Source organism: Trichosurus vulpecula, chromosome 3, assembly GCF_011100635.1.
Source record: "Trichosurus vulpecula isolate mTriVul1 chromosome 3, mTriVul1.pri, whole genome shotgun sequence".
NCBI classification, from domain to species: Eukaryota; Metazoa; Chordata; class Mammalia; order Diprotodontia; family Phalangeridae; genus Trichosurus; species Trichosurus vulpecula.
The window spans coordinates 208,885,875-208,901,146 of NC_050575.1; the positions used below are offsets into that span (position 1 = coordinate 208,885,875).

The following is a 15,272-nucleotide window of genomic DNA, read 5'->3' on the forward strand; positions in this document are numbered from 1 at the left end:
CTCCTAGTTGCCTAAATTTTTTACCCCATCCACCACCTAGAACAGTGCTCTGAATATAGCAAGCATTCCTGAAATATGCAGGAATATTAATGTTCAATAAATGTTTTGGAGACAGATACAGGTACACTAATATGTTGAAGTGAGGACAAGAGGGAATACAAGAACAAAGCCACAGAGGTGGAAATATACAATTACAGTTACAAAACAGGTAGGGAAAAGATATTTGAATGCCAGTATTTATCTTGTAGACACTGAAGAACCACTGCAGATTTTTGGTAAGGAAAATCAAATGATAAGAGACGTGTTACTTAACCCATCTTAATTCTAGTGCCTTTCTTCTCTTACTTATTTCCTATTTATCTTGAATATAGCTTGTTTGTACATAGTTGTTTGCTTGTTGTCTCCCTCCTTAGATTGTGAGCTCTTTGAGGGAAGTGCCTGTCTTTTGCCTCTTCCTGTATTCCCAGTGCTTAGCACAGTGCCTGGCCCACTTCAGGTGCTTAATAAATGTTTAGTGATGGCTTGACAGCTAGTGCTACCAGGGAAACAGAGTTCTGTGTGTAAGGAAAGGCAAGTAGACTAGTATAGCTGGGTATCAGAGTGCATGGGGGGGAATGTAATGACTGAAAAGACAGGAAGAACCTAGGCTTAAAGAGCTTTAAGGTAGAATTTCATGTTTGCTCTTGGAGGTAAAAGAGAACTATTGGAGTTTATGAGTAGGGGCCTGGCATGGTCAGACTGGTGCTTTAGGAAGATCAGTCTAGGAAAAGTAGGAAAGGAGGGAAGGAGTACAATCAGGGATACCACTAGAGCCTTAGGCATAGTGGTCTTTTAACCATGGTAGGAGCAGGGAATCTGTGATGGTTCTGCAAAAATCAGTTCCCGGGGTGGAGCCAAGATGGCGGCTGGAAAGCAGGGACTTGCGTGAGCTCCCCACCACGTCCCTCCAAAAACCTATAAAAAATGGCTCTGAACAAATTCTAGAACTTCAGAACCCACAAAATAGCAGAGGGAAGCAGGGATCCAGCCCAGAACAGCCTGGATGATCGCTGGATGAGGTCTATCACGCATGGAGTGGAGGGGAGCAGAGTTCAGCATGGGAGGCAGCAGGACCAGCCAGACCAGGAGCCAGGCAGAACAGGCCCTAGCACCATGAATCAGTGAGCTGTGGCAGTTACCAGACTTCTCAACCCACAAACACCAAAGACAACAGAGAAGGTTAGTGGGAAAAGCTGTGGGGGACAGAGTTCTCGGTTTGGCCACTGCCCCAGGGGCAGCGGGAGAGATGCAGATACAGACCTACAGCTGCAGTTACTTCCAGCCCCAGGCCCACGTGGTAGGAGGAATTAAGTGGCAAATCAGAGCAGGAGTGAAGAGCCTGCTGAAGATTTGCGTCAGGTCCAGGCTTGTGGTTCTTGAGGAAGGAGGAGTGCGGGGGTGGCAGAACTGGCTATATAGAAATAGTTCTGAAATCAACAGCGCATCCCCTCAAGCTTGGAACAAAGTACTCTTTGCTCTACAAGCAGTCATACCCCGACAAAAAACTCAAGGGTCAAGTAAGTTGGCTGGGAACATGGCCAGGCAGCAAAAACGCACCCAGATTCAGTCTCAGACTTTGGAATCTTTCTTTGGTGACAAAGAGGACCAAAACATACAGCCTGAAGAAGTCAGCGAAGTGCAAGAGCCTACACCAAGAGCCTCCAACAAAAACATGAATTGGTCTCAGGCCATGGAAGAGTTCAAAAAGGAGTTGGAAAACCAAGTTAGAGAAGTAGAGAAAAAATTGGGAAGGCAAATGAGAATGATGCAAGAAAACCATGAAAAACAAGTCAATGACTTGCTAAAGGCCAACCAAAAAAATATTGAAGAAAACAACACTTTAAAAAATAGACTAACTCAAATGGCAAAAGAGCTCCAAAAAGCCAATGAGGAGAAGAATGCCTTGAAAGGCAGAATTACCCAAATGGAAAAGGAGGTCCAAAAGACCACTGAAGAAAATACTACCTTAAAAATTATATTGGAGCAAGTGGAAGCTAGTGACTTGATGAGAAATCAAGATACAATAAAACAGAACCAAAGGAATGAAAAAATGGAAGACAATGTCAAATATCTCATTGGAAAAACCAGTGACCTAGAAAATAGATCCAGGAAAGATAATTTAAAAATTATTGGACTACCTGAAAGCCATGATCAAAAAAAGAGCCTACATATCATCTTACAAGAAATTATCAAGGAGAATTGCCCTGATATTCTAGAGCCACAGGGTAAAATAGAAATTCAAAGAATCCACAGATTGCCTCCTCAAATAGATCCCAAAAAGAAAAATCCTAGGAACATTGTCACCAAATTCCAGAGCTCCTAGGTCAAGGAGAAAATACTGCAAGCAACCAGAAAGAAACAATCTGAATATTGTGGAAAAACAATCAGGATAACACAGGATCTGGCAGCTTCCACATTAAGGGACCGAAGGGCTTGGAATATGATATTCCAGAGGTCAATGGAGCTAGGATTAAAACCAAGAATCACCTACCCAGCAAAACTGAGTATCATGCTCCAAGGCAAAATATGGACTTTCAATAAAATAGAGGACTTTCAAGCTTTCTCAGTGAAAAGCCCGGAGCTGAATAGAAAATTTGACTTTCAAACACAAGAATCAAGAGAAGAATGAAAAGGTAAACAAGAAAGAGAATTCATAGGGGACTTACTAAAGTTGAATTGTTTTGTTTACATTTCTACATAGAAAGATGATGTGTATGATTCATGAGACCTCAATATCATAGTAGCTGAAACAAATATGCATATATATATATATGTTTGTACATATATATACATATGTGTGTGTCTATGTATATATGTAGATATGTATACATATATATACATATATATATATACACACACACACACACATACACACACACGAAAGGCACAGGGTGAGTTGAATATGAAGGGATGATATCTAAAAAAATAAAATCAATTTAAGGGATAAGAGAGGAATATATTGAGAAAGGGAGAAAGGGAGAGATAGAATGGGGTAAATTATCTCGCATAAAAGTGGCAAGAAAAAGTGGTTCTGTAGGAAGGGAAGAGGGGGCAGGTAAGGAGGAATGAGTAAATCTTGCTCTCATTGAATTTGACCTGAGGAGGGAATACCATACACAGTCAATTGGGTATCTTACCCCACAGGAAAGAAGGAGGAAGAAGATAAAAAAGGGGGGATGATAGAAGGGAGGGCAGACAGGGGGAGGAGGTAACCAAAAACAAACACTTTTGAAAAGGGACAGGGTCAAGGGAGAGAATTCAATAAAGGAGGATAGGTTAGGAAGGAGCAAAACATAGTTAATCTTTCACACCATGAGTATTGTGGAAGGGTTTTACATAATGATACGCATGTGGCCTATGTTGAATTGCTTGCCTTCTTAGGGAGGGTGGGTGGGGAGGGAACAGGGGAGAGAATTTGGAACTCAAAGTTTTAAAAACGACATTCAAAAACAACAACAACAACAAAAGTTTTTTCATGCAACTAGGAAATAAGATACACAGGCAATGGGGCATAGAAATTTATCTTGCCCTGCAAGAGAAGAAAGGAAAGGGGGATGAGAGGGGAGTGGGGTGACAGATGGGAGGGCTGACTGGGGAACAGGGCAACCAGAATATATGCCATCTTGGAATGGGGGGAGGGTAGAAAGGGGGAAACATTTGTAATTCAAACTTTTGTGAAAATCAATGCTGAAAACTAAATATATTAAATAAATTTTTAAAAAAATAAAAAAAAAATCAGTTCCCTAGTTACACTCAGCCCTCCCTATTGCTCTGGCTTTACATGCGTAGGACTCCTGGTTTTAGCAATGCTTCATGTATCAATACTACTCAGTAATTTGGGAATCAGATAGGCGTCATTATAGGGAGGAATTTTACAGGGAGGTTCTAGAAGGTGATTCAATTGGCCTTCAATCTTTAATGTCACACGTAGGGAGCCAACAGGGATATCAGAAGCATCCTACAAGAATAATTTGGAGTCCAAGTAGGAGGAGGAGCCATCTCTACAGCAAAGACACCTACCATTAAAAAGAGACTAGGCTGTGGGGCGGAGCCAAGACGGCAGCTGGAAAGCAGGGACTTACTTAAGCTCTCCCCCAAATCCCTCCAAACACCTGTAAAAATGGCTCTGAACAAATTCTAGAGCTGCAGAACCCACGAAATGACAGAGGGAAACAGGTTTCCAGCCCAGGAGAGCCTGGGTGGTTGCCGGGAAGGGTCTATCCCACAGTGCTGAGAGCGGAGGGCAGCCCAGTGTAGGCCGGCCGGGACAGATGGGACCCAGAATCAGCCAGCCAGAACAGGCCTTTGGGCCATGAAACAGTAAGCTGTGCAGTTACCAGATTTCTCAACCCACAAACGCCAAAGAGCAGGTTAGGGGAAAACTGCAAGATCGAGCTCAGAGCGGTTGGGTCACCGGCTCTGGGGGTGGAGAAGGTGGTGCAGTGGTGGCGACAGCAGCAACAGGAAGCTCCTGAGGCTAATTCCAGAACTCCAGCTTCAGCTGCTTCCCTAATCCCTGGTTCACATGATGGGAGGAATCTAGCAATGGATCTGAGCAGGAGTGCAAGGAGCAGTTTGTGGGCACAAAGACAGATTAGACAGATTCTCTTGCTGTGCCTTGCTTGGATCTGTATTGCAGTCCTGGCTGACAGTTCTTGGGAGAGGTGGAGCACTAAGGTGACAGAGCCTGGGGTGACAGTGGAGTAGAAGTAGCGCAGTGCTTGGACCCTAAAGCATGGAACCAAGTACTCTCTATTCTATAAGCAGCCATAATCTGACAAAAAGTTCAAGGGTCAAGTAGTTGGCTGGGAACATGAACAGGCAGCAAAAACGAACTCATACTCAAACACAGACTTAAACTCAAACTCTAGATTCCTTTTTTGGTGACAAAGAAGATCAAAACATAAAGCTAGAACAAGTCAACAAAGTCAAAGAGCCTACATCAAAAGCCTCCAAGACAAATATGAATTGGGCTCAGGCCATGGAAGAGCTCAAAAAGGATTTGGAAAAGCAAGTAAGAGAAGTAGAGGAAAAAGTGGGAAGAGAAATGAGAGTGATGCAAGAAAACCATGAAAAACAAGTCAACAACTTGCTAAAGGAGACCCCCCCAAAATACTGAAGAAAATAACACCTTAAAGAATAGACTAACCCAAATGGCAAAAGAGCTCCAAAAAGCCAATGAGGAGAAGAATGCCTTGAAAGGCAGAATTACCCAAATGGAAGAGGAGGTCCAAAAGACCACTGAAGAAAATACAACCTTAAAAATTAGATTGGAGCAAGTGGAAGCTAGTGACTTGATGAGAAACCAAGATATTATAAAACAGAACCAAAAGAATGAAAAAAATGGAAGACAATGTGAAATATCTCATTGGAAAAACCACTGACCTGGAAAATAGATCCAGGAGAGATAATTTAAAAATTATTGGACTACCTGAAAGCCATGATCAAAAAAAGAGCCTACATATCATCTTTCAAGAAATTATCAAGGAAAACTGCCCTGATATTCTAGAGCCAGAGGACAAAATAGAAATTGAAAGAATTCACGGATTGCCTCTTGAAAAAGATCCCAAAAAGAAAACTCCTAGGAATATTGTCACCAAATTCCAGAGCTCCTAGGTCAAGGAGAAAATATTTCAAGCAGCCAGAAAGAAACAATTTGAGTATTGTGGAAACACAATCAGAATAACACAAGATCTAGCAGCTTCTACATTAAGGGGTCGAAGGGCTTGGAATATGATATTCTGGAGATCAAAGGAAATGGGATTAAAACCAAGAATCACCTACCCAGCAAAACTGGGTATAATGCTCCAAGGCAAAATACGGATTTTCAATAAAATAGAGGACTTTCAAGTTTTCTCAATGAAAAGAACAGAGCTAAATAGAAAATGTGACTTTCACATACAAGAATCAAGAGAAGCATGAAAAGGTAAACAAGAAAGAGAATTCATAAGGGACTTAATAAAGCTGAACTGTTATGTTTACATCCCTACATGGGAAGATGATGTGTGTAATTCATGAGACCTTTCTCAGTATTAGGGTAGTTGAAGGGAATATAGACAGAGGGCACAGGATGAGGTGAATATGAAGGGATGATATCTAAAAAAATGAAATAAATTTAAGGGGTGAGAGAAGAATATATTGAGAGAGGGAGAAAGGGAGAGATAGAATGGGGTAAATTATCTCACAAAAAAAGAGGCAAGAAAAAGCAGTTCTGTTGGAAGGGAAGAGGGGACAAGTGAGAGGGAATGAGTGAATCATATTCTCATCGGATTTGACTTGAAGAGGGAATAACATACACACTCAATTGGGTATCTTAGTCCACAGGAAAGTAAGGGGAAGGGGATAAAAAAGGGGGGATGATAGAAGAGAGGGCAGATAGGGGGAGGAGGTAATCAAAAGCAAACACCTTTGAAAAGGGACAGGGTCAAGGGAGAAAAGTGAATAAAGGGGGGACAGGATAGGATGGAAAGAAGGAAATATAGTTAGCCTTTCACAATATGAGCATTGTGGAAGTGTTTTATATAATTACATATGTGTGATCTATGTTGAATTGTTTGCCTTCCTAGGGAGGGTGGGTGGGAAGGGAAGAGGGGAAAGAATTTGGAACTCAAAGTTTTAAAAGCAGATGCTTTAAAAAAATTTTAAAAAGTTGTTTTTTGCATGCATCTGGGAAACGAGATATATAGGGAATGGGGCATAGAAATCTATCCTGCCCTACAAGAAAGTAAGGGGAAAGGGGATGCGGGGGGGCAGTGGGGTAAAAGAGGGGAAGGCTGACTAGGGAATGAGTATGTTCCATCTTGGAATGGGGGGGAGGGTAGAAATGGGGAGAAAATTTGTAACTCAGAATCTTGTGGAAATCAATGTTGAAAACTAAAGCATTAAATAAAAATTAAATAAATATAATTTTTTTATAAAGAGCCTTGGCTAAAAAAAAAAAAAGAGGTTTCCTAGACTACCATAGCTACCATTCAAAGAAGGGATGAAATTTGCACTGTAAAATTTCATGGCAAAGAACTAGAACCAACTGATAGAAGTTATTAGAACACAGTTAACTGGAACTAGGTAAAAATGGAGCACCTTTGTGAAGTGGTGAGCTCCCCTTCACCAGAAGCATTCAGCTTTAGGATTGATGACCACTTATGAGGTATGAAAGAGCTGCAATAGAATAGAAAGAGCTCTGGATTTAGAGCTGGCAAGTCTGGCTTCAAATATCATCTCTGCCACTTACAACTATACCAGGATCATAGATTAAAACCTGAAGGGACCTCAGAAGTCAACTCCAAACCACATGCCATTTTATAAGATGAGGAAAGTGAAGCCTAGAAAGTTCAAGTGAATTAACCAGATCCACACAGCTATTGAGTATCTGAATCAGGATATGAAACTAGTTCTTCTTGACTTTAGGACCAGGATGCCAGGAAGTATCTTGAGGGTTCTCTCTCCAATCACATAGCCATCACCCTAGTTCAGGCCCTCATTTCTTATCTACATTGCATGAACCTTCTAATCAGTCTCTCTGTCTCAAATCTCTGGCTCCAATACACGCTCCACATAGCTGCGAATGGTTTTTTCTAAAGCACTATTCTGATCATGTCACACCCTCTACTCAATAAACTCCAGTGGATCCCAATTATCTTTAGGAGTAAATGTAACCTCCCTTGTCTTGCATGTAAAGCCCTTGACAAAGCCCCAACCTACCTAATCAGCTTACTACCCATCATTTCCCTTCACATACACTATGGTTCAGGCAAATCAGCCTTTATACTGTCCCCCAGCTCTCCATCCCTCCATTTCCTTTGCTATGGCTGTTTCTTATGCTTGGAATGCAATCCCTCCTCACCAGTGCATCCCTGCCTATTAGAATCTCTAGCTTCCTTCAAGGCTCAGCTCAAGCACTACCTGAAGCCTTTTATAAACTTGGCCTCTTCCTACCCCAGCTGCTAATGCCTTCCCCCAAAGTTATCTGGCATCTATTTTACATACTCATTGTCTCTCCATTGTCTATACTATAAGCTCTTCAAGGGCAGAAACTGATTTTTTTCTGTCTTTGTATAACCAGCACCTAGGAGAGAGTGTGTGGCATATTTTGTTGTTGTTGTTCAGTCATTTTCAATTGTGTCCGACTCTCCGTGACCCCATTTGGGGTTTTCTTGGCAAAGATATTGGAGTGGTTTGCCATTTACTTCTCCAGCTCATTTTACAGATGAGAAAACTAAGGCAAACAGGGTTAAGTGACTAGCCCAGGATCCATAGCTAGTAAGTTCCTGAAGGCATATTTGAACTCAGGTCTTCCTCACTCTAGGCCTGTACCCTATGCACTGTACCAGCTGTCCTTAGTAGGCAATTAATAAATGCTTAATATTTGTCAGACATTAGCCTGGTCTGGATGTGGTGGAAGGGCTCATGTTGTATTAGAGTAAATTTGCAGAATTTTCTTTTCTTTTTTTTTCTTTTCCTTTTTCCTTTTTCTCTTTCAAAAAACAAGCATGAGAAGGCATTTCTTTAAGTCCTTAGGAAGTAATAGTATTATGACAGTCATAGGATCATAAATTTAGAGCTGGAAGGCAACCTAGAGAAAATCTGGTCCAACACTTTCATTTTACAGATGAAGAAATAGAGGCCTGGGGGCAGAAACAACTTGTCCAGGGTTATGCAGATAACAAGTGGCAAAGTAAGGACTCCAGTCATTTGATTCTAGATTCAAGCATTTTTTCTGTACTACATGAGAACATTCAGTGGTATGGGGAGAGAAAGTACATGAATGAGGAGATTCCATCAAGTGTAAAGGAAGAAGATATTAAGGTAAATGGATTTGTATGCTTAGCATAGTGTCCAATAGATGACAGTCACTCCTTAAATGACTTATGATGATCTACCCAAGCCAAGTTCTAAATCTGATGAATTCTGGAAATATAAAGTTCAGTACTTCCCTCAAATAACTACTGAACCAAATAAATTAAGTACTGAATTATTGTCTCCTTAATTACGTTTAATTTTGGATTTTATGGGGCAGGGTTGCAAACAATGAAGTACTCTGCTTGGTAAATGACACCAACCAGAAGCACTTCCATTTAAAAAAAGAGGGCAGGGAGGGAGAATGCCACTTTTAGACTTCAGAGCCATCTATCACTTTAAAGTAAGTATCACAAAGGTGTGCTTTAATAACTAAGTAATAAAGAAAAAAACCTTATTCATTCTTAGGGCCACAAATGCTCTTCTGTTACTCCTGGTCTAGTGAATTTCTATTGCACTTCTTTGAAGACATTATGAATAATAATAAAGCTAGCCAAATCATGTGCCATAAGAAAGAGTTTATGTCGAAAAAAGAACATACTCTTTAAGTAGACTATTGTCTGAAGTTCAGAACATCTAAGAAGTAGGTTGAAAATAAGAATTAAGATTTTGTTCTGTTAAACAGGAGTGTATGCTGACTCTGTGTCAAATAGAGTGGCAAAAAAAAGGCAATGAACAGCATGAAACACAAAGAAAAGCTATCCAAAAGTATTATTTTAATTAAAGAAGTGATTTGATTTGGCAATTATAATCTTTAAATAAGGCATGGGGAAAATCTTATAATAATCTGTTCAAAATGTACTGCATATTTTTTTGTAGGTTGGTTATGAGAAAGACAAAGGAGTTTCCGTGAATAAGAAATCAGTTTGGTTTTACAGGCAACAAACTTTGTTCCAGGCTTCAATAGAAGTAGCAGTTACCAGTTAATTTCTCTTGTGTAGAGAAAGCAATCCATAATCTAGGACCGGGTAAGCCAACAAAGTATAGAGGAGTAGAAATACCAAGGGAATAAAAGACAACTCACATTTCTGACTCATGTCCCACTCTCCTTGACAGACTAGGCTTATCAATGGGCATAGGGGAAAGAAAATGGCCATCTTCTTCCCATCTTAAATTTAGACAGACACACACAAAGAATCAAGATCAGAAAGTTCTGTTTTCTCAGTGAAGAGGTATAAAACTAGCTTTTTTTAAAAAATGAACAACAGTTATTCATGAGAGAGATGAGGTTTAAATATTAGAAACTTGAAGTATTAAATAACAACAAACTTTCAAACTTGTAACCTTTAGCAACAGGACTATATCTGTGCTGAAAGAGCCAACTGAACGCTTCAAGAAGACTTCTGGGGAAAAGAAGCAGTTTTATTGTAAGTTGCCATTGTATCTCTGCAAGAAATCACAGATATGTTTGAGTGCTGGAAATTTTTTTTTTGCTTTGATACTGTGAAAAATCTTCATACCTCAGTTTTTCTCTCTCTGAAGAAGGAGCTGTGTAAATTATAAAGATACATTTTGCCAATAAGAAATTTAATTTGAATCAGAAAATGAGTTCTCTACCAGCCCACTACTTGGAAGAGAAGCAGGCTATCAGTCTAAGCTATCAAGGTGACAAGTTGGAGAGTTCAAAGCTTCAAGCATACTCTATAAGGCATGACAAAAAAAAGAGAAGAAAAAAATGAGACTCAGTGAAGTTAGGTAACTTCACTAAGGGTATATAGCTAGTAAATATTTGATAAGGGATTAGAATTCAGGTATTTCTGATTTCAGCTTCAATACTCTAATTCACCATGTCTCCTTTTATTGCTATACTCCTCTTATTGCTTGACACAGACTAGAAATGCTAGTAATAATGGTGAGACAATACAAAGAAATCAAGCCTGACAATGAGGAGGCAATTCTCTATTTATCAACGAGAGTTAACTTGGGAATCCTAAAGAATCTATTTTTAAAATTTGTTTCGGCAAAGTAAAAGGCCACAATAAGTCCACAAAAATCACCAGCATGTCCACATTACTAACAAAAACTAAAAAGAGCTAGAAAGAGAAATGCCACTGAAAACAATAAAAGGCAATACATGTCATGGAGTCAATCCACTAGGACTTAAATGTAACTGGAAAACAATTTTCACAGATAAATGACTTACATAAGTATTGTTAGTATAAATTGTTGTAATATTACAAAAATGATACGAAAGTAATTCATCTAAAAATTATTATAATAAATTACCAAAGGAATAATTTGTAGAGTTTGACAAAATAATTTTGAAATTCATATAGAAAAGCTAAGGAAATGATGAACAAAAAAGTATGAAAGAAAGTGGTCTAACACTGGCTGATATCAGATTACATCATATAGCCATAATTATCAAAACTATTTGGTGCTAGACAAAGAAAACAGAAAATTTGACCAAGGAAACAGATTAGATAAGCAAACCCCAAACAAAAAGTACCTGGGAAAGTTCTGTTTATGCGCTAAGAACTGTTGGGAAAATTGGATAGCCATATGGTGGAAAATAAGTTTAGACAAACATTTCTGCCATGAATCATAAAACATTCCAAATAGATACACAAGGCAAGTATAAAAACTTGCACCATTAAAAAAACTAGAGTTGAAGTTTCTTTCTCTCAGTTATGGATAAGGAATGAATTCATACCAAACTGTGACAAAGGAGTGTCATAAAAGAAAAAATACTTTGATTTATCAAAATAGAAAACCTTTTAAAAAAGAAACAAGATATGGAGTGATAAAAATCTTTATATGAAACCTCTAATTAAAGTCTGGCTCCAAAATCAGTAGGACATTGTGATGAATGTATATTAAGAACTATTGTCTAATAGATAAGTCAAAGGATATGAACAAAAAATTCTGAAAAGAAGCACAAGCTACCAACAACCATATAAAAGTATTCAAAATTAATTAACAGAAAGATGAAAATTAAAACAACCATCACCTAAGAAGAGCTATCATTCATGGAACAACACTATTTTAAATAGAATAGCAAAGGTAATAAGTGCCAAAAGCCACTAAGTTTTGGGTGAATCTGACTGTTTCTGGACTAGAAGAGGCAGATGTTGTTTTCCCTTTCTTTGTATCCCTAGTATTTAGCATAGTGCCTGGGACACAATAAGCACTTAACAAATTGTTGTTCACTTGACTTGAATATACATGGATGACTAAATTTTTTACTATTATAAAGGGAGGGAATAACAATTTTTTATTTATTCTTTTAACCAAGAAGCAATTACCCCCAGCTACTCTCTCTCCCTCATCCAATATAGCTAATTAATTGTGAAATATTTTTATTTCTAATTTCATCATATTTCTCCCTCTGATACCTTCTTACCATATACCTGGTATCTTCAGGCCCTCATCACCATTCATCTGGATTATTCCAACAATTATTCTTAATTTTTCTCCCTGCCTTAAATCTCTCTCATTCCAGTCCATCCAACATATTGCTACCAAACTCATTTTCCTTAAGTACAATTCTGAGTGTTTTCTGAGTCTGTCATATCATTCTCTCTCTCTCTGTCTCTCTGTCTCTCTGTCTCTCTCTCTCTCTCTCTCTCCCCCATCCCTCCCTCCCTCTCTGTCTCTCTCTCTCCTCACACTTTGGTCTTTCTTGAACTCCTTCCAACTTGCCACAATATGTATATTTTAAAATATGATTATAAAAATTAAGCTTTATGTTCTTAATTTACATATTAGGTAAGTTCAACCCCACATCTTTTGTCTCTGTCACAAAAATGAGGGCAAATATTAAGAGCTCAAAGAAACATGGAAAGATTTTTATGAGGACCAAAAAAAAATTCAAAGTTACCTCAAAAAAGTAAATGAAGGCACCAAAAAAAAAAAACAACCCTCAATGTTGGGTCCAAATTATAAATTAAAAAACACACTCTTCCTTTCTGTTAACAAATGATAAATTATAAAAAGTAAAGACTTACTTATGCTGTCAGCAATCACTATATTAGATGGTTTTGCTCAAATACTTTAGGGGAATGTAAGGGCAGTGATTACTTATTGGGTAGTGATTGACATATCAAAACTACACCAATTTTAAAACTGTTTTGCTTTTCATTTCTTGGTGTCCCACAAATGGCATCTTTATTTGTGGAACAAATGTTCCACAGGGTAGCACAGGTTCCTCTGTAAAAAAAGGCTGCTCTCTCCTAAGGCAAGAACAAATTAAACCAAAATAGTACTACACCTAGTGCAATAATGATTTTTTAAAAGTGCTAGCGTCTTTTTAAAAATGAGTTTCTTTTTTTGTTTGTTTTTTTGGCAGGGCAATTGGGGTTAAGTGACTTGCCCAAGGTCACACAGCTAGTACATGTGTCAAGTGTCTGAGGCTGGATTTGAACTCAGGTCCTCCTGACTCCAAAGCCGGTGCTCCACTCACTGCGCCAACTAGCTGCCCCCTAAAAATGAGTTTCTTAACACTTAGGTCCTATACTTACATGTAGATGTTGATATGAGACTCAACAAGTCCCAGGCAAGCTTGTTTCATTCTTCATCATTAAGCAATTTGAATTATACTGCCATAAGTGGAAAGAAGCCCACAACACTTAACAGTATTACTAAGCTGTGCCTGACCTTCCTAACCTACTACTCGAGCTTGATTGAGGGCTTGGGGTCTGTTTCCTATGTGTACTCCAGGAAAGAAGAAAGGTGGGTAGATAGGGTAGGCAAAGGTTTCTACTTGATCTCTACAAGAGTTAGGGTGGTCAGATGTTCCTACCTCCTTCTTCAACTCTTTCCAGAGGTTCCCCAGGGATCATAATTTGAATTTTTTCCTAAATCTAGGAACAGAATGTTCTATATGCCTTTTTTTCTTTCCTTAAACACTAAAAAAAATTCTTTTAGATCCTAAATTTAGGGGCTAATTCCTAGAAAAGAAAATCTATCAAGTCTTCTGTTACTATTGCTGCTAAATTTAGTTATTGTTGAGGGTCAACTTCTGCACACATCCCCAAACCTAGGGAACTAAATGGCAATTGCACTGTGGCTGTGAGTTAGCACTTGATCTTTGATTGCAACATATATATATATGAAGTCAGATCTCAGTAATAAAATAATTCACACATAGGTTTTTACTTACACTATATGTGCAAGGTCAAGTGGCTTCTCTGGTTGCTCAGGAAAAACAGGATGTGGGGGCTCCCTGGTGGGTACACAACCCAGAGATTTACTAATTGCATGGCTCAGCTTCTTTGCAGGTGATTTCTGTATCAAAGGAAAAAATAATCAATTAAACCTTCAAATGAACTGCCCATTGTGCTTCTGGAGACTATAATAAACATCTTTTCAAACACAGAACAAGCTATCAGAAAGAGTACTAAGTTGGAAATTAAAGATCACAGGTTCTTGTACTAAGTTTGCCACTAATGAGGTTCTTTTTCAAGTCATTTAACTGTTCTTGATCTCAACTGGATGAGATGATATTGATGGTGTTTTTTAGCTGAAACACTGCTAAATAGTGGCAGGAAATTAAAGGAAATCAAAGCTGTTCCAAGGTTATTTCTATTTTATATATTTTCAGCACACTATATTCCAAATATTTCCACCATGGAATAGTTCTTCCAAATGAAGCTTTCTTTTCCCCTTTCTGTTCATATTGAATTTTTTATGTCAATTCCCTCTGTATCTATGATTATAGCACTGTCCCAGCATCACCACTCTTAAAATACTATAATTTATTTCCTCAATTACATACAAGTAACTTTTGACTCAGTTAAAGACAATATGAAGGGATAGTACTAAAAGAAAAGGAAATAGACTTTCAAAACATTTGTAAAAGTGCTTTAGAGTATGGGATAAGAGAATGAGTAGTTGAAAGAAAAATGGGCAAAAATGGGCATGAATACAATTTTTACACATACTATGAAGTTCTCTCTTTTGCCTTTTAAAACATAGTGCAGACATTGCTATGATGGAGATAACAACATTTTCATACCAAAAATCTTTATTTGCTACATACATACATATATATATATATATATATATATATATATATATATATACACACACACACACACACATACATACACACATATATACATACATACATATACATCAGAAATGGAAAATACAAGATTGTTTTCTCTAGTCTAGATATGACTGTTCCAAAACTAAACTCTTCCTATCCTATATGTTTATTTTAAAAAAATCAAATCAGAACTAAAATACCTTGTGATAAAACTAATTTAAATCTATATTTGAAACTCTTGTTCAAATTCAATGTAAAATGTTCAAGAGAAAACAGGTCTTTTAGAGAGAAAAAAAAGCTCTGAACAACTGTTAACTTTAATGTTACAGCTAAAATGAAAAACAATGCATGGTCCCTGTTAAAATAGAATCAACTTTCTTTTGAAATTTATTCTATAATAATTATTCATATTATAAATAACCATATCATTAGAAATTTGGCCACAAGA

At 38.0% G+C, this 15,272-nt stretch overlaps 1 protein-coding gene across 7 annotated transcripts in view; it reads right to left on the reverse strand.

Moving 5' to 3' along the window:
* The window catches only part of DTNB (dystrobrevin beta), a 351,017-nt gene that overhangs the window by 179,362 nt on the left and 156,383 nt on the right, over window positions 1-15,272 (reverse strand). For all 7 annotated transcript variants that reach the window (XM_036750795.1, XM_036750793.1, XM_036750796.1 and 4 more), the window contains one exon: window positions 13,937-14,061. In XM_036750795.1, coding sequence (XP_036606690.1) covers window positions 13,937-14,061 — 125 coding nt within the window. The remainder of the gene's footprint in view (window positions 1-13,936; window positions 14,062-15,272) is intronic.